Consider the following 20,594-nt stretch of genomic DNA (forward strand, 5'->3'; position numbering starts at 1 on the left):
TGAAGTCGAGGCGTATTTCCTTTCACTTCCTGTGAAAAGCCTCTGAGAACTGGGGTTCCATGACCAGAGGCTCCACCCACAAGCAACAATATCATTTCTTCACATCTATTCCTAAGTTTTCATGTCATCTAAAATGTATTCATGTCTGGTATCTTCAGACCAATGGAATTTTTGCATAACTGAATTCTTTCTTCAATAGACTTCAAGCCACTTATAAAGCCACATAGTTCTCTGGACTGTTTTCATCTACAGGAAAGTTCTTCCCTAAATAACTTCCACTCAAGGCAAATTAATAATTTTGCTCAGGTGCACAGGGCTTTAGACATAAACAAATTTCTTTGTGAGTGACATCTTATATATACTTTGTTGCAAATATTATAATAAAGGAGTGCGTTTCCTAACTTGACCCTAAATTGAGCACTGCCATGGTTTTTAGTAGATTGTTAAATAGAAAAAAATATTAAAACATATATATAATATATATTATCTCAATATAGTTTAGAATAAAAATTTTAATAAATACCAATCTCAATAAACTAAAATGTTTTTATAATCAAAATACATTTCTTGCAGAATACTCTCTGATTACCAGCCTTAGAAAGACTTTGTAAAAAAAAAAAAAACCTACTGGTTAAAAAAAAAGGACTTTTCAAAACCTTATCACTTTCTTGCTTCATACAGTCCATCACCCAAATGAATATAAGATTGCCAGACCTTAAGACCCACAATGCAACCAAAGTCTGGGGTGTCATTTGGTATCTGTAAGTTATAGGTACTTGCCGTGCCTTGGGGGAGGTTTTGATGTGCTTATGGCTCATTGCCTAGGGGTGTGTGGTTTGTGTGGCAGGATAGACCAGCAATGCCATGCACATAGTGGCAGGGAGGTCCAGGCACTAGGTATTCATGAGAGTGTTCAAGAGAATTTCACAGGGTTCAGCCATCTGGCAAATAAGCAGTTCAGTCTTCTGAATTCCTTAAGGGGATCCATTTCTCTAGGCACAAATGTATATTGTGCTAGCATCGAATCCAGCGTTAGCCTGGTATCCCACACTTGGTGAAAAATAGCTTAGAATAGAAATGACTCTTGGACAGAGATAGCAATGTGGCCCCTGGACAGCTAGAATGAGCTATTTCAGGATGATTCCATATCATCTGAGACCATCTTGTCAGAATCATACACTCTGAGTTCTACAGGCAGTTGAACTGCAACTTGCATGTTCTTCATGAAAATCAGACTGTTCTTATGCTCCTTGTGACCTGTTTTGTTTCAACTACATACCTACTAAGAGAGATTCATGCTATAAAACTAATTAGATTCGTGTCTGGCTCATCCTAAACCCTATTCTTGTCATCTCTTGCTGTATAACCAATCACACCAAAACACAGGGACATAAGACAGCCATCATTTTATTTTGACCATATTCTATATGTCAGGAATTCAGACAGGACACAGAGCAGATGGCTTGTTTCTGTTCCATGGTGTCTTGGGCTACAGCTGGGAAGTGAATGGCTGGGTTGACACAAAAGGCTTGGTTGTTGGAATCATCTGGAGGTTTCACCACCAACATGTCTGGACCTGGGCTAGTGACCCAACAGCTGGGCTCAGTTAAGACTGCTGACCTAATTGCCTAAAATTGGCCTCCCCATGTGGCTTGGGCTTCCTCACAGCATGGCAGCCCCAGGGTAGGTAGACTTCTTACATGGCAGCTTATAGCTGCAAAAACAAGTGTCCCAAAGAAACATGGAGGAAGCTTAATTGCCCTTTTTTGCACTTAGCCTCTGAAGTTCCATACTGTCCCTTCTTTCTTTATTTGTCAGAAATGTCACAAACCTACCCAGCTTCAAGGTTCTTTATTTGTCAGAAATGTCACAAACCTACCCAGCTTCAAGGTAAGGGACATAGACCACAGCTCTCAATGGGAGGAATGTCAGAATATTCTTAGCCGTGTTTTATTTTTTTTATAAATTTATTTATTTATTTGTTTGTCTTTATTTTTGGCTGCATTGGGTCTTCGTTGCGGTACACGGGCTCCTCATTGTCGTGGCTTCTCTTGTTGCAGAGCACAGGCTCTAGGAACGCAGGCTTCAGTAGTTGTGGCTTGCAGGCTCTAGAGCACAGGCTCAGTAGTTGTGGCACACAGGCTTAGTTGCTCCGCGGCATGTGGGATCTTCCTGGACCAGGGCTCGAACCCGTGTCCCTTGCATCGGCAGGCAGATTCTTAACCAATGCGCCACCAGGGAAGCCCCTTAACCTGTTTTAAAATTACTACAGGTTTCATAGCTTCAAGAAGAGAGTGTCCACTTAGCCCACTTTCTTGGATTCAGTTTCTTAGACTTATTACAAAAATTTTGCAGCTCCCACTCAAATTGCTAAGCATTTGTAAAGGATTTTTTCCTTCCCAGAGGTCCTTAATCTTATTCGGTATCATTGATGTATCTGGCAGTCTGGTGAAGCCTATGGACCCTTCTAAGAATGTTAAACGTATAAAATAATGTACATAGAATTAAAGAGGAAAAACTTCCATTGAAATATTTTGATCAAATATTGAAAAACAAATTTGGATAAAATTGTATATATTTTATTAACACAATTTTTAAAAATTGTATAAATAATACATGTGATATTTGCAACAATTGGAATATGATATGAAAATATCTGTGATTTCTACTGGTAACAAAGTCACTGTCCTGCTAGTACTACAGTGATTTGTGGCCTACATTCATAACTGAAGAGAATGTTAAATTGCACATAGTGATTTGAGTTAAAGATGTAATCTTTTTTCTCATCCAAGTTTGAGGAGGTCTATAGAACCTCAAGTAAAAGTCTAGATCTTTGACTTCATAGGATCCTAAGAAATATAACTTTAAAGACTTTGACACATGATTGAATCTTGCATTTATCTTGTACTTAGGACCCCAAAATGCTTAAAAATACTTAAACATATGTTCAGTTAAATTTTGGACATTGCATGTTGTTTTATCTATCTGGAAGTCACACTATGCAATAATTTTACCAATAGTCTTTTTTAAGTCCAAAAATGAATATATTTACATGTGTTAGTATCTGTATTATTTGCCATATAACAAATCAGGCAATGATACCAAAATGACTGAATGACAAGACTGACTGGGTATATATACGTTCTATTCTTTTTACCTTCTTCCAGAGTATGTTAATTTTTCCCTTTTTGCATATCATTATGGACAAAGTTTTCAGAGTTTACATAGGTTCACTCAACCACAGCCACTATTCTCCTTTTGATGTTCAAATCGTCTCAGCTTTGGTCAGTGGAAACATTTTTCAGGCTGGCTTCTCTCTCCTCTTGACATGACCCATTGATCTTTGAAAAATGTCCTTGTTTTCTGGCACATAAAGATCTTCCAGTCTCATCTTTCTGCACCACGCATGGAATCAGACTTTTCCCCCAATGATCCCTTGTTCCTTTTAGTGTGAAAAAATACGCATATGGGTAACAGCAATTTGAACCCTGTGCTATGGAATGTTGTTTCTGGACCATTTCAGTGAACAAATCAAGAAAAGATACATTTTTCTTCTTGTTAAGGCACAAGAATTCACATAAAGATTTCTACTCCTATCTTCCAATTTAAATTCTTGATTCTATAGCTGTGCTTTTTATATCAATCTTGATACCTAGCAAATTATACATAATCACTCATTTGCTTTACTGACAACACAATAATAGTTCCAAGAAAATTGTTCAATATCAACACAAACAATAGAACTACAAAATACTGTTCAATTTTTCTCAGCGGTTCTTTTTGTTTTTTAACTGCATTTTACTAAGGACTTTTAGTCCAATTAATTTCTTCCAGGGTCACTCATTTGCCCTCCCTCTGATTAACTTGGTCAGCACAAATATGGTAGAGAACTTGGCTCCATTGTGTCAGTTGGGTTTGGGGTGTTACCATATTAATGGCCAATAGTTTTCAGAAAGTAGAGCTTTCAGCTACTATAAAAGAGAACGGTCCACTCTACTTTTTGCTGAAGAAAGAACTCAAAGAGCTGTCTCCAAATTTCTGTACAACTAAACCAACTCTCTCCCCAATTTTTAAATTTCTAGTAGTATTTTAAAATTTCTTAAGTATTTCTAGTAATACTTAAAAGTATTCACATCTTTTTAAGTATTCAACTTTTAAAGCTATGTTACCTATGTTAGACTATGTTCTGATCTTTAAGGTTTTTTTTTAAACTTATCTTCCTCATGTTTCTGAGACATATATTTTCATACCAGGGTTTGCATTATGTAAATCTCCATTCTTACAATATTACCTTGTCCCAATACCAGTCAAAATCTCTGCAGGGGAACTAAGGAGAATTCCATATAATTAATTTTAAAAATTACATATAAATTCTAATATAGGTTCTTGAGGTTTTGCCTAAAATCCTCTTCTAACAGGTAAAATTTGGTTTTACTTCATATGATATTATTAGTGTCCTTGTTTTAATTATAGAGAGTCAGAACTCTTATCTCTCAGAGACCTTTGGGTAAGCATCTAAAATATAGAAATTCAAACTTCCCAAAGCCTATTAAGAATGTTATAAAATAAAATTATAACCAAGGTATAACCCGATAAAATCCAGTTAAATGTTAAAATCAATACCTAGAAAATGAGTTAGATTTTATACTTTACAAGCAGTTCCAGAACAAGCAGAAATATTTTCTACAGAAACATTATTTCACGGAAGGGGTATGTGGTGGAAAAAGAAAAGTTTTCCTATTCAAATGAGTTTTTAAAACGCTAGATTCAAACAAAGGTTGGCATCTACTGCAGTATGTTTCGAATATAGGGAAAAAAAGCTTACAGATTCACTCACACTAAGGTTATGATCAACCCTCCTCCCCTAGTCATGACCACGCTAGGTACTTTCTTGGAGCATTTTAAGAACAAGTATTCCTGAGAAATGCCAGTCTAAATTCAAATAAGGAGAACTTCATTATTTGGAATGTTTTCTTTTGAGCATTCAAAGGGACCATAAAGATTAAACATACAGTATAAAAACCAATCAATTTAGCAATGCGCTATTATTATTATGTTTATTTCTCTGCTCATTATTGCCCCTTTGTTGACTATCAAGACACTCAGAAGGAAAAATAAAATCCAATCACTGAGAGAAATACATGCACAGAATGAGTTGATGTTTAATTATGATGGTCATTTTCTAGGGTTTTGGATAGACTTGGCAGTACATCAGGTAGTGATTACGGTTTAAGTTATTGTTTTTCCTTGAGGAATCTACCCTTATGACTCAAAACAAGATTGTCTCAGGACTGAACAGTGTGCATTCATTTCAATTACACTTTTTCAGCTCTTCATAAATCTTTCCATACTCTAAACCATTTGGGAGATGATGGCTCCGTATACTCAGGAAAAGCAAAGTGACATATCTCTGAATAATTAACATTTTTATTCAGCTTGGGAAGTAAAACATTAGATTGGAGGTTTTAGTTATCCCTCTGATGAATTAAACTATCTGATTATTCAATTCCTCTCCTATACCTTAAGGTATAGTTTTTCCCTTGGCAATCCACTACCAACCCAAGCTTAGTGTCACTCCCTCCCTTTACATCTCTCCTACTCATTTAGTCCTTAGCATATGCAACTTTTTATAATTTATTTTTGGTTTAAAGCACACACAGACCTATGAAAGTTGGGTGGTAGAATGGAAAGAAGTTGAGCTTAACAAATAAACAGACCAAGTTTCAATTTGCCTTTAAGTAAATTAAGTCTTCTAAGCCTTAATTTCTTCATGTGAAAATGAAAGTAAATTGAAACAGCCAGGGTATTTTGGGCTATGCATAAGAGGATACTATTACTTAATGGCTTAAACATTAAGAAATTTACTACCTCACACAGCAAGAAGTCCAGAAACAGAGTGGTTGAGTGTTGATTAAATCAGGAATTCATTGATGTCATCAGAGACCCAGATGCTTTCTATCTTTTTGCTCCTTTTATGGTTTCTTTTCCTTTTTTTTTTTTAATATATATTTATGTATTTATTTTGGCTGTGCTGGGTCTTAGTTGAGGTATGCACGATCTTTGTTGCAGCATGTGGGATCTTTACTTGTGGCATGTGGGATCTTTTAGTAGCAGCATGAGGACTTCTTAGTTGCGGCATGCAGACTTCTTAGTTGCGGCATGCATGTGGGATCTAGTTCCCCAACCAAGGATCAAACCCGGGCCTCCTGCATTGGGAGCATGGAGTTTTACCCACTGGACCACCAGGGAAGTCCCATCCTCTTATTGTTTCAAGATGACTGTGCACCCTGAGCATTGCCTCCGTAAGAAATAAGCTCCACATGTGGCCCAGGGAACATCCGCATCTTGTGGCCCTTTGTATGAGTGAGGTTTTCCCCAACTCACCCAGCAGACTTTCCTTTACACCCTATTAGATGTAGCCCAGAGTTACACCATACAGCAATGCCCTACAATAAGTACCAGCATGGACCACAGAACCACTGTGACTGGCTGAGAAGAATTAAGATTTATCCCAGGGCTGGAGAGGGGACCCTGAAGCATATCAGAACCTAAATAGATTATTCTGTTTGCAAGGAAAAAGAGAAAGAAATGACAGCCAGAAGTGTAATAGTGCAGTGAGGGTGTAAACTCCCTGGCACATAAGAGCCTTCTCCTTTGTTTGTACTTGCCTCTTTACCTAAATGGTAAGGTAAGGAAGATGTCTTGTGTCATTTTTGTATCCAAAGCAACCAGTATTTTACCTCCCACAGAGAATATTTGAGAATATGAATATACCCTAGTGATGAGGCTCCTGTAATCAGTAAGGCATATGCTTAAAGTTCTTTTCCCACTTGCCTAAGCCATCCCATGGCAATTGGATCTATGTTCAAAAGAGGTTCAGGGTGATAAACCATAATGGAAAAGAATATAAAAAAGAATGTGTGTGTGTGTGTGTGTGTGTGTGTGTGTGTGTGTGTGTGTATATATATAAATGAATTACTTTGCTGTGCAGCAGAAATGAACACAACATGGTAAATCAACTATACTTCAATTAAAAAAAAAAAAAAAAAGACCTTCATGGTCTCACTGGGGCAGCAGACAGATAATGTAGAAGAGAGAGATCAGATCAAACTGATGGCCCTAGAGACGGTCAAGATGAACAACACATCCTCTGTATTTTGCATAGTTCCCTCAAGTGTAGCTGTTGGTTTCACAGCATTGAAAGCAAGTAGAAATGGTTCCCATATCCATTTATTGAAGGAGACAGTGTTTATTGAAGAAAGCCACTGAATTAACAAAAGTTTCACAATCTGGAAACTTCTTACCCTAAAGATTGAAGAGAAGACAATAAATAACGATACATATAAATATAGGCAATTAATCATCACATTCCACAAGATGAGAAATTTCTCAGAAGCTTGTGTTAATAGACGGATTATGATTTTCAATTTTCTGGTCTCTTCCATCCATGGACGACTTGACTAATCTGAGACAAACTCAAGTGAATGAAGCCAGCTGCCCAAAATGAATGCAGTCAAGTGAGAAGTTGCAGAGCTCTGACTCGGGGCAGTATTATGAATTAATCTGAGATGGAGCTTCAGCTCCAAAGTTCAATCATAGGCTTGTAATGAACTCCAGAGGGTGTTCACAGCCAGGCAGAGATGATGCCAGATACTAGTTTCAGAAACAACAAGGGTTGAGGGACTCATGACATATCATTAATCCCAACCTGTGGCAATCCCCTGGCCCCAGAAGCTTTATTTATTGGATCTAATCAAATGGAAATATAATTGTTGGATGGGATATAATAATGAGGAGTTAGGAATTTTAGGGAAGAAAATTTTTGAGGCTTTAAGCAGAAAAGGAGAGAGTAGTGGCGAATATTAATTCACATATTTGGAAAAAATCTCCATAAATGAAGGAAAACATACAGAAAACCTAATATGCATTCCAAGCAATAAGACAGTTATGGATAAATGTGTGTTTTCTAATGCTTTCTTTGGAAGATTTTCTTTTCTAATACAGATTATTCATTTTAATAATGAACAAATTTACCTTAGAGGAATTCTTTTGGGCTTAGATGTTGGACAATAAACACGACACAGGCAGACATGCACACACACACAAACACATATACACCCTCCTCCCCCATTCTTTTTTTTTTTCAGAATCATTTCCATCTCTAACCCCATGCCTTACCATCTCTTTCAAAACATTAACTGATCAACATTCAAAAAGTACATCAAATTGCTTCTATTCTCTCTCTATATATATATATTGCAAGCAAATCCAAAGAAATGTTTCTGGAAACTTCTTGAATCTTTTATGACAGAACACTCTAGTGTGGGTTAGGTATTTTTCTACCTTCAATCTATTATTAGATTGAAGCAACTTGCTTACTGGCAACTTCTTTACTGGCAACTCCCTTTCAGAAGTTAGTAACACTTAACAGAATATTAATGAAATTGCACATTATTGGATGTAGTCAGTAATACACTTAAACAATTTCCTAGGTAGTACACAAGAAAATCTGCTCCACTCTTGAATAGCTGTGCAGTGGTCTGAAGGAGCTAGCATTTTTAAAGAACTAACCTGATAATTGTTTGAATTCTTCACTTCTTTAGCTAAAGTAGCCCTCCTTTAAGTTTAGGAATAACATATAAATGATCACCTTTTTCCCTTCACTACCACTCTCCATTTTTCCTTTATGCAGCAAAGACCTTTATTACAACAAACTTTGAAGCATTTTAAATGGCAAATTTATTATCTAGCATCAGGAATTTTCTAGATTATTTTGTCAGCATTTCTGCTTTTGCAAACACTTGTGTATTTAAAATGTCCTATTTTTTCCAGTAAAGAAGTGATTATGCAAACCTACTTAATCAGCCTTTCAATGCATTTACTAGGGCTCTATAGAACTGAAAAATGTCACCCTTTTGTTATGCTGATATCGGATGTTGTGACATGCATATAAAAATAAAATTAAGCCAATAGGTTTAATCCCATTTTCTTTGTCCTGTGTGTCTCCAATGGACAGATCTTATCCATTTCAAAGTCATTTTGACAGTTTTCATCAATATGTCGTCTTTTAAATGACTGCTAAAAAAATGATGGAAGCTTATAATGTATAAGTCACAGAAAATCTTTAATATGGAAAACCAAAAACTTCCATTTGTGTGTTTGATGTTGGGCTTGTCTCAAAACTTATTTATTATTAATCTTTTAAAAATAATTTATCAAGGGAATTCCCTGGCTGTGCAGTGGTCAGGACTGAGGGCTTTCACTGCCGTGGCCCAGGTTCCATCCCTGGTCAGGGAACTAAGATCCCGAAAGCCACATGATGCAGCCAAAATAATAATAATAATAACTTATCAAAAAATTAGTACCTTCCATCGACTTCTTAAATGAAACAGAAATAGCTTGGCTTCTCTTTCCGCCCTCAGATTTCTTGGGTGCCTTGATTATTACAATTCTTATCACTTTACTAGAGGATATCAGTTCTGCTTCCAAAGGTTTTTAATTTTGATAAATTTTATCTATTTTCTTCCTTTGCTACTTGTGCTTTTGGTGTCATATCTATGAAACCATTGCCTAATTTAGGTCACAAAGATTTACCTCTACATTCTCTTCTAAGAGTTTTATAATTTTAGCTCTTACAGTTAGGAACTTCATTGATTTCAAGTTATTATTTTTTTAATATGATGTGATAGGGATCCAACTTCATTATTTTCCATTTAGCAATCCAGTTGTCCCAGCACCATTTCTTGAAAAGATGATTTTCGGCAATGAATTGTTTTGGCACCCTTGTTGTAAGTCAATAAATGTGAGGGTTTATTTCTGGGGTCTCAATTCTATTCCATTGATCTATGTGTCTAATCTTATGCCACTACCACACTTTTTTTTTTAACATCTTTATTGGAGTATAATTGCTTTACAATCATGTGTTAGTTTCTGCTTTATAACAAAGTGAATCAGCTATACATATACATATATCCCCATATCTCCTCCCTCTTGTGTCTCCCTCCCACCCTCCCAATCCTACCCCTCTAGGTGGTCACAAAGCACCAAGCTGATCTCCCTGTGCTATGCGAATGCTTCCCACTAGCTATCTGTTTTACATTTGGTAGTGTATATATGTCAGTGCTACTCTCTCACTTCGTCCCAGTTTACCCTTCCCCCTCCCTGTGTCTTCAAGTCCATTCTTTATGTCTGCGTCTTTATTCCTGTCCTGCCCCTAGGTTCATCAGAACCTTTTTTTTTTTAGATTCCATGTATATGACCACACTGTCTTGATCACTGGAGCTTTGTAGCTAAGTTTTGAAACTGGGAAGTGTGAGTCTTCCAACTTTTTTCCTTATTTTTTAAGATCATTTTGGCTATTCTGAGTCCTTTACATTTCCATATGAATTTTGGGATCAGCTTGTCAATTTGTACAAAAAAAAAGCCAGATATGATTTTGATAGGAATTGAATTTGTAAATCAATTTGAGGAGTAGTGCCAACTTAACAATTTTGAGTCTTCTGCACCATGAACATGGGATATCTTTTCATTTACTTAGGTCTTGTTTAATTTCTTTAACAGTGTCTTGTAATTATAAGTTTTATACTTCACTTGTCAAATTTAAATTTATTCCTACAAATTTATTTCACTTTTGCTAAGAGAATATTTAGCTATCCTAAGCATTTGTGTCTTGGACAAACATGACAGAAGATTTGACTTATATAATAGAATAGCCTGTCAACAATACCCCTTCATAGGGAGGGTCAGAATTAAAAGACTGAGTTTTGAAGTTATAATCCTGATCTTCCACTTACCAGCTTTGGAAACTTGGGCAAATAAAATGCTCTATGCCATTTTCCTTATCAGAAAATAAGCATTTAAAAGTAAAGGTAGGGCTTCCCTCGTGGCGCAGTGGTTGAGAGTCCGCCTGCCGATGCAGGAGACGCGGGTTCATGCCCCGGCCCGGGAAGATCCCACATGCCGCGGAGCGGCTAGGTCCGTGAGCCATGGCCGCTGAGCCTGCGCGTCCGGAGCCTGTGCTCCGCAATGGGAGAGGCCACAACAGTGAGAGGCCCGCGTACCGCAAAAAAATATAAAAAAAAAAAAGAAAAAAAAAAGTAAAGGTAGTTATACCAGCTAGATTTTTAGGAAGATTAAATGTAGTAATATATGTAAAGTCCAAAGAACTATAATTGGCACATGGTAAGCAGTTAATAAACATGAGTTATTGTTATTGTTACAATGCTCTCCTTCTTCTATTCTCTCTTCCCCAAACCACTGCTAGGGAGCCACAATTCCATTTGGGATTGTGCCACTACCTTCTGGTATGTTGAGGCAGAAGAAAGACTGAGAACTGCTCAAGGTCTTGAACTCTGTTTTCCTATCATTGACGAGCTTTTCTAGGAAGCCACCAGTGTCTTCCTTGCTTTGTGGGAGTTTGAGCTTCATTTCATTGACGTTTTACAGCTGGCCAGCTGGCTGGAAACTCCTCTGTCGAGATGTATCGCCAAGTGCTCCTGTCTGGTTGTCGCTGTGTGGAGTTGGACTGCTGGAAGGGACGGACCGCAGAAGAGGAGCCAGTCATCACCCATGGGTTCACCATGACCACGGAGATATCCTTCAAGGTAGAGTGAATGAATATTGCTAAGAGAGGAAGCTGGGGAGACCTGACAACTTTTTGGGTAAAGCCTGCTAAGGTAGAAAGTCCCAGTGGTCCCAATTAAGTCCATAGGCTATTAATCATCTTTGCAATTTCAGAGGCTAAATTTAGCAATTCATCCATGATTAACTGGCATCAGGTAAACTGCTAACCAAAATCTAAAGAAACTGTCTTATTAAAGGAAATATCAATTTATTTGTCTATTTAACACTCATTCTTTTTATTGTATTTTATCATTGTGAAATATACATAAAGAATACATACAACTTATTTGTACAGTTTAACCCATGGATATAAAGTGTACACCCATGTATTTACCACCTAAAGCAAGCAGTAGAAAATTACTGGCACCCCAGAAACCCCATGTACCTATTCCCATTAGAATGACCTCCTTACCTCCAGAGATGATCACTTTCCTGACCATTATAGTGATCACTATTTTGCTTTTCTTCAGATGTGTACTAGTTTATGTGCAGCTGTAAACATTGTAGTTTCACCACTGTTTTAACTTGATATAAGTGGATTCATGCTGTAGTATGCATTATTTTGTGTTGTGCTTTTTGAACTCCATGTTCTTTGGGAGCTTCAACAATATTATTGCATGTTTCTCTAGCTTCTTTGCTTTCTTGATGATGATGATATTAATCACCACTATTTACTTATTACATACTATTCCATTCTGTGGAATATTATATAATAGCCAATATAGGAGATTGACTATTATAACGAGCTTTTGACACATTGATACCTATCAGTCAAAGACCCCTAGGAATGCACCAGTGGTCCAAGTTGGCTCTACTGGCTTATGCAACAAGAGAGTACACATGTCATGGGGAACTGTGTTTGTCAGTAAAATTGTATTAAAGAGGATTTACAGGATTTGGCCTGTATTAGGTGATTTGGGTGAGGGTTCAAGGAGACAGGGTTTTGCTATAGGTTGGATGCTGTCAGTAAGCAGAAATAATCGTACGATTGGGTATCTTGATAAATCCTATCTAGGAGGCAAGACTAAAGTGGTAATTGATAAAGAAGCATCAGCTACCCTTATTAATCAGGAAGGAGGGAATATTTGGTCATCTCCCTTCTCTCTCCACCCAAGGTTCCATCCTATACCATAAAGGGCCTAACATTCATGCATATGGACACCCAAGCCCAAATATCCAGGTTCTATTCACATTCCCTGCAAAGAACTGTCCGCAGGAGCTTGGGGTCATTTGGGCTGGGGAAATCTGGCGTCCTAGGTAACTCTAGAGAGATCTAGAAAGAGGATATGTGGGCTTTTGGGGACATGTTCTCTTGACTGACTCAGGCTTCTCATCTCTTTGGAAGGGATCAGAAAAGAAGGGCCAGAGGATAACTCTAGAGCATAGGGTCCCAAGGCATGAGCCCCATTACCTGGGTTACTTGGGTCTCAGGGCAGAACTGGCTCTGGGTCACTAACTCTTACCCTAAGTAACCAAGGAAACAGAGCTCAAGTGGGTGGTAGGTAAGGTGGAGTGGGGAGAAGGCCATTGAAAATGGGGAGGTCGGAGTGCTGAGAGGACAGAATATTGGATGAGTTAGATGTTAGCATCACCAAGACTGGTGACAAAGCTTTGGATGAAGAAAAAGTGAGCCACTTGCCAAAGTCTTTGCTGAATGAGGGGACATTCAGTAGATGGCAGAAGTGAAGAAGTGGTAAAAGCTGGTTTGGCTGCTGCGTGAAAACTGGGTTTGGTTTGGTTTGGTTTTAAGATAAGAAGATTGAAATGTAATATTTCAGAAGTAGCATTGGGAGCAAAAAAATTTCCAATATCCAGCTTTTAGCCCTGGAGCACTTGGGATGTGATAAAATAAACATCTGTCTTTTGAGAGGGCAGCAAAAAGAAGCAAGATTTTCAAGGGACAGCCAGGTTTCAGTTTAGACAAATGAATTTCCTGATCAAAGGTACTATACTTGACAGCAATAAAAATGTTTTCAGAAGGAATATTAGCACCTTAAAGTATATTTACTATGTTGTGAAGTTGACTTTTCATGATTTCTGAAACTTCGGCTCTTACATAGCAATTAGTGAAAAATAGCACCCTTCATTAAATTTTACAACAAAGTTTAATATGGGGTTGACCTTAATTCTGATCAAAATCTTTGTATCTGCTTCTGAAGTTGAGCACTCTTAATGTCATTTGGTTTTGCTTTAATGGAAAATCAATGGGTTTCTGTTCCATTTCCATTGTCCCCCACCTTCCCAACTCCTGCCATGGTCCCTCGTCAGCTAAGATACCAACCCTAACCTGTTGGGCTCTTTTAAAAAAGTGGGGGACACACGACCCTTGTGTGGAGTGGATACAATTTGTGCTCATCCGTCTGCTGATGGATGGACAGGGTCCTGGAAAGGGAGACAGCACATCCTGATGGAGCCATTGCTGAGCTAGGGGACTGATGGCCTTGTGCACACACCCGCTGCCAGGAGGGCCACCCACACCCCCGTCCACCATCCCCTCAAGAGTCCCTGTGAGGATCAATTATATTTTCTTAAACATTTATAATCCTCGAGGTTCTTTGATTTCCTTTGGGGGAAGGGGAGGCTGTGTGTGGGGGTGGGGAGATAAAGCACATTCCAAGCACATTCTAAGGCATATTTATTTTGTGTGAAGCATTGGCTTCTTGGCCTTGGCCATCAAGTCAGCTTAGAGTGACTCCTCCTGTGCACTCGACCGTACAAGTGGTCCTTCAATCACATCTGTGATCCCAGAGTCATGGGCCGATTGAGCATCTATTCCTGGGCTCCGGAAGCACAACTTCCCACCACATACACAAACTTGCTGACAGATTTAGGGACTGAAAGACTAAATCTAGCCCAGAATTCTGCTTCCTCTCTCTGCCTGCTGGAATTGGGGGTGGGGGGGCAGCCAAAACAGAGCAGGAAACTCGTCATCCTGGTGGTTAGTTGGTACAGCTTTGCTTCCTGCTATTGTGCATTTGCAGGATAGATAATTCTGGCAGAGATGTGGGTGCGTGTGTGGTGGTGGTGGTGGTGGGTGGGGATGAGTGTGAGGCCTAGAAATGCCAGCCTGTTTTGTGGACAAATACACAGAGCAGGAATTCTCTGCATCAGGACTAGGACTAGAGTGAGGCAAGTGAAGCATCTCTCATGCAAAATTTAAGGAGGTGCTTATTCTCACTGACATATAAATGCGGACTTGGCACCTGAGATTGAGTGTCTCTTTAAATTTTGCACTTTCGTGCCTCACTTGCCTCACCCAAGTCCCAGCCCTCTCTGCCTGATTATCAGCATGCAGTCTGCTTTTCCAGAAACCACTGTGTAAAATGACTTTGTAAGAAAGGATGCGAAGAGAAATGGGGGACAAAGCTCCATGTGATCTCTGTCCCCCTCATCACCCCTTTCCCCCTCACTCACATGGCTGGGCTCTGTGCGGTCCCCTGACCATGATAGTTAGGTCCTGCCTCACAGCCTTTGCAAGGTTGCCCCTCTGCCTGAAACACTCTTCCGCCAGGTATCTGCATGGCTCACCGCTTACCTCCTCGAAGCATTTCTCAAATGCCACCTTCTCAAGGAGGCCTCCTGGGACATATTTAATACTGTGACCAGCACTCCCACACTCCTGATAGGCTCCCCACCACTTTATTCCTTCTATTTACCAAGAGGCACTTATCACCTTCTACCACTCTGCTTAATTTACTCAGTTATCATGTTCCTTCTTTATTGTCTGTGTCCTTCCGTCAATAAGAGCATTGAGCTCCACAAAAGACGGGGATCTTTGTTTTGTTCCCTGATCTGTCCCAAGCACTTTAAAAAGAATCTGGCATATAGTAGGTGCTCAATAAATTTTTAATGACTTTTTCCATCCCCAGGAAAATAGACAAATTATAGTATAGCCTTCATTTTTAGTCTTTCTTGCCTCTGTTCATCAGATAAATGAATTTTGTCTTTCTCCGTTTTTGCTGTGAAATTCCATATATCAGTAGGCGGTGAAAAGATTCTCCCAATGTTTGCCAGTTTGGGCTATCCCATAGATTTGGACCTGATCTTCACGGTGTAATTAGACTATATTCTATAGCCACAGCGTGTATTGCAGCAGCAACATAAACCAATTGCAAAAGTTCATCATTTTTTTGTCACACAGTTTATCTGCTCTGAGTCTATGTAATCTGGAAAGCTTCCACACGATCTATGATAAATCCCCAAAAGCAAAAGTTCCTGTTGGCATTTACCGCCTGTTTATTGTTGGGCCAAAATAAAAAGTTGTGTTCTGGGAAAGCAGGCATGCTGTAATTCAGCCTCTTTATGGAAGACTTTTTATTTTGCACTCTGGATTTATTTATTATATATCCCATATATCGGCTCTTCACTTTCTTTGCCTCATTGCCTGAGCCTTTCCGATGCTCATGACATATAGCAGTTCACCACGTGGTCTGCAGACTCTCTGCTCCCACTCAGTCTCCTCCGCCCCACACCGATCCCCACCCACCTTCTCCATCCCCAAGCTGCTCCTTTTTCTCACCCCTCAGGCAGCTCCTTTGTAACCAGCAATTGCATAAGATGGAAAACTGAGTAAAGTGATAAAATACATAATTAAAATATATTAAATTTGAGTATGTGGTTAAACGGAGCATTTCTGAAAATGAAGTGTCATTCTCTGAGAGAGTAATAATTTAGCATGCAATTTAACTGCCACATACATGCTCACATAAAATGGATATCCAAATACACCCTGCTGTTGTCTGTCAAGGATAAAAGATTTCAAGGGCAGTTTTTCCCCTGGAGGTTAGTAACTGAGCCATATGGTTTATAGATTATTGGATCCAGTGTTAGAGGTCTCTGAAAAAATGATTTTGGCTTAATGAGAAGCAGTCGAGCAGTAAGGTACTTTCAAATCCATTGTCCACTAAGGACAGCTGATGTGAAAGAACAAACTTAAAACCTAGACTAGCCTTCTCATCCTCGGTGATCAGGTGCTCTATGCGAAGTGTTAGAAAGGCATGAAAAACCAAAAGGGAGCTGCCAGAGTTTTCAGGTGCTCCCGACTAAAATGGTTAGATGAAATTCAGTAAATGTTTTCTTTAAAGGTTCCAAAAGCTTTCCTAAGCTGGTGACTAGAGTTGTGGTAGAGATGGGGGGAGGGGGGAGGGAGGAGGGAGAGGCTGGGAAGGAAAGAGAGAAAGGAGACCATAGAAGTTTAGAATGCAGCTCTAGAGCTGACTGCCAGGGTTCCAGTACCAGCACTGACTGGCTGCAAGGCCAGGAGAAGCTCCCTTACAGGCCGAGCCTCTTGTTCTAAGCCATGTCTGTATATTAAGTAGGGTCGCTGAATGCTGTTGTTCTAAGCATTCAGTGAGCTTACTTAATATACAGGCATGGCTTAGAACAATGCATGGCATGCAGTGAGTACTCTATAAATGTTAGCTACTGATATTATAATTGAAAATTTTAAAGCCACACTTTAGCTTTCCTTCTAGAAATATAATGGTAGGGTATTATATATGCAAGGAGTTGTTAAGTCAGGGTGAGGGCAGGGAGTTGAATGAAGTCATTTGTAAAGCTGCCATGGTAGAGGATGTGGGTGACACCCAGACACAACCCCTGGCATCCACTTTACCTCTAGGAAGAGGCCAGAAGCCCAAACCATGTGACAAATGAAAACACAGCCCAGCCTTGGTAAGAGGCCCAGTGGGAGCTGAGAAGAGTGTAACCAGTGAGCTTGGAGGATTCATTGCAAACATGGGGTCCTTAGTCAAGTGCACAAGACCAAACATGTACAATGTCAGAGGTAGGAAAAGGGAAGAAATAGGATACATCAGTCAAGAAACTCTAGGAACCCCAGAACCCAGTGGCAGTTCAGGGCACACCAGCATCCCTCCTGTGGGAAGAGAGAACCCCACCCAGAGAGTTAGGAAGACAGGTAAGGGCACGAACTCTTTACAGGTGTCTGTAAGAGGAGGCCCAGAAAAACATGGACATTTCATTGGCTAAAGATAAAGAGAGATAGGCCGTTGGGTTTTCACTCACCTTCAGGCCTGACTCTCACTGGCCCAAATGGTGATGGGGCGGGTCTATGATCAACGTTCATTATTAACAGCAACTGGAGCAGTATGCATATAGCCAAAATTGTCAAAGACTAATTACACTATCGTTTGAAAGACTTTTTTAAATTTAAGCCTTGATCTTGATTGGAAATTTTGCCCAGGAAATTATTAAAGTTAACCGGGCTATTGAGTATGGAATCAACATTCAAATTTCTATAATACAAAATTACATTTACCTTTGGTTACAGTCAAATTTTAAGATTTGCTTAGGCCAATGATCAGACCAGTCCAGGGGCTGACAACCTATCTTCTGCAGCCCACATTCAGCCTGTCACTTGCTTTCATAAATTCAGTTTTGTTGGAACATGGGCACATCCACATGTTTGCATATTATCTGTGCCCACTTTGGGGCTACAAAGGCAGAGTTGAATATTTGCCACAGAAACCATATAGCCCACAAAGCCTAAAATACTCACTACCTGGCCCTTTATGGGAAAAATGTGCTGTCCTCTGAAAGAGTCAGTAGAGAAATAAATGGGAACACAAGTAGGCAGATTGTGTCTCTCTTCTATTAATGATTTTAAGAGTCCATTTATTCACTTGGAAATATTTAGTGAGCATCTAGAATGCTCCATAGTAGTTTCTACATCCTAGGGGCAGAGCAATGGAGAAAACTGAGTGCTTACCCTTAAAAAGCTTACATTCTAGTGTGGAGAAATAGACCAAAATAAACACACCACATGGCACGTGGAAATATCCCTTTAAGACAACGTTAATCAGTATTGAAGGCAAAGAAGGGCTAGAGGTATGCTATTTTCAGCAGGATGGTGGGAGAAGACCCTGGTAATGTGGAATTTAAGCAGAGATTACCACCCCTCAAAATTAAGGAAGTTAAGCCTTGCTGTCAGATAAGAGTATTCCTGAAAGAAGTAACAAGGATAAACAAAGAAATGAGAGATGAACAAAGAGATGAAGTAATGCTTGGTCTATTGGAGGGAAAGCAAGAATGTCAGTGGACTATAGCAGTGTGAGCAATGGAAAAGAAGTATTTAGTGAGATAGCAGGTGCAGGATCTGATAAAGAACTTGGAGTTCACTCTGTGAAATTGGAGGTCATTGAAAGTTTACTCCAAAGGAATGAAATAGAAATCATTTGACTCATGTTTAGGAGCAATCACTCTGGCTGTGGTAGGCAGTACAGGAGGCAAACATAGAAGCAGCTAAAACCTTTACTACTCAGCCTCCACTAGGTTTTGCTGCTAAAACTAGAAACTCCAGAATCTCAGTGGTTTAGAACCACACAGGTTTATTTCTTGTTCAGGTTAGATGTTGACTGTTGCTGCCATCAGTATTGTCTGCAATCCATACAGAAAGAACAGCCCCAATATGTGATATCACCAGGCTCACAGCAGTGGGGAAAGAAAGGTGGCAGAACCCAAGATGGCTCTTGAAGACTCTGCTCAAAAGAACGGTGTGCCATTTTCACATGCATTTCAGCAACCAAAACAAAACACAGGGCCATGCCTATGGTCAACAGATCTCACAGGAAGGGTAGTGAATATGTGGGAATGATGACAGGATCTATCCCAGAAGTTACTGCGAGGGTTTTTGGGTCAGGATGGTAGAGGTGGAGGTGCTGCTATGTGGTTATATTCTGATTATATTTTGGACAGGATTACAGATGAATTGAAAGATGTTATAATAAGAGGAATCAAGAATGGCTCTCATGTGTTTTGCAAGTAGCAAATAAAACAGGGCCAAATTTAGGAAATAAACAAAATCTAGCCCCCCTTTTCTCCCCATACTACCCACTTCCTTTAGATATCTATTTGCAATTCTTTTTTTTTTTATCAAAGTAGAATTGATGTAAAATGTTGTGCCAATCTCTGCTGTACAGCAAAGTGACTCAGTTTTATACATATATACATTTTTTTAATATTCTTTTCCATTAGGGTTTATCCCAGTAGATTGGATACGGTTCCTTGTGCTATACAGTAGGACCTTATTGTTTATCCATTCTCTAATATAATAGTTTGTATCTGCTAATCCCAAACTCCAATCCATCCCTCCCCCACCTACCTCCCCCTTGTCAACCACAAGTCTGTTCTCTATGTCTGTGAGTCTGTTTCTGTTTTGTAGGTAGGTTCATTTGTGCCATATTTTAGATTCCACATGTAAGTGATATCATATGGTATTTGTCTTTCTCTTTCTGACTTACTTAGTATGATAATCTCTAGTTGCATCCTATGTTGCTGCAAATGGCATTATTTTGTTCTTTTTTTATGGCTGAGTAATACCCCATTGTATATATGTACCACACCTTCTTTATCCATTCATCTGTTGATGGACATTTAGGTTGTTTCCATGTTTTGGCTACTGTGAATAGTGCTGTGCAATTCTTTTGAGGGCTTTGATCTTAGTTGGTTAAGGTCATTAGCTGCATGAGAGTTACTGAAATGCTTAAGAGAATAAACTCTAGAGTCAGACAAACTTTCCTGGGGTTTCCTGGACTCTCCTCTCTGTGACCTTGGGCAAATTGGTTAATATCTCTGAGTTTCCATTTTATAATCTGTGAGATGACAGATAATATTTTCCTTAAGGAATGTTTATAGCGGGAGATAAGATCTGTATCTAGAATGCAAATGCTCATTTAATGGCAGCTCTTGTTTGTATTAGTTGGGTTTAGGGTGAATGGGGAGGGGGGGCACCAGCAAGCTGAGTAACCTTAGTTGTTTTGAGAATATCTGCCCATCACGAGCTGTGTCCTTTACCTCCTCTCGCTGCATTCCTTTTTTTTTACATCTTTATTGGAGTATAATTGCTTTACAATGGTGTGCCAGTTTCTGCTTCACAACAAAGTGAATCAGTTATACATATACATATGTTCCCATATCTCTTCCCTCTTGCGTCTCCCTCCCCCCCACCCCCCCAT

The 20,594-nt window shown here is 39.2% G+C and overlaps 1 protein-coding gene across 2 annotated transcripts in view; it reads left to right on the plus strand.

Annotated features, from left to right (window-relative positions):
* The window catches only part of PLCB1 (phospholipase C beta 1), a 679,784-nt gene that overhangs the window by 511,817 nt on the left and 147,373 nt on the right, over positions 1-20,594 (plus strand). For both annotated transcript variants that reach the window (XM_004276458.4, XM_012535449.3), the window contains exon 11: positions 11,446-11,603. In XM_004276458.4, coding sequence (XP_004276506.1) covers positions 11,446-11,603 — 158 coding nt within the window. The remainder of the gene's footprint in view (positions 1-11,445; positions 11,604-20,594) is intronic.

Source organism: Orcinus orca, chromosome 16 (genome assembly GCF_937001465.1).
Source record: "Orcinus orca chromosome 16, mOrcOrc1.1, whole genome shotgun sequence".
In the NCBI taxonomy this organism is placed as follows: domain Eukaryota; kingdom Metazoa; phylum Chordata; class Mammalia; order Artiodactyla; family Delphinidae; genus Orcinus; species Orcinus orca.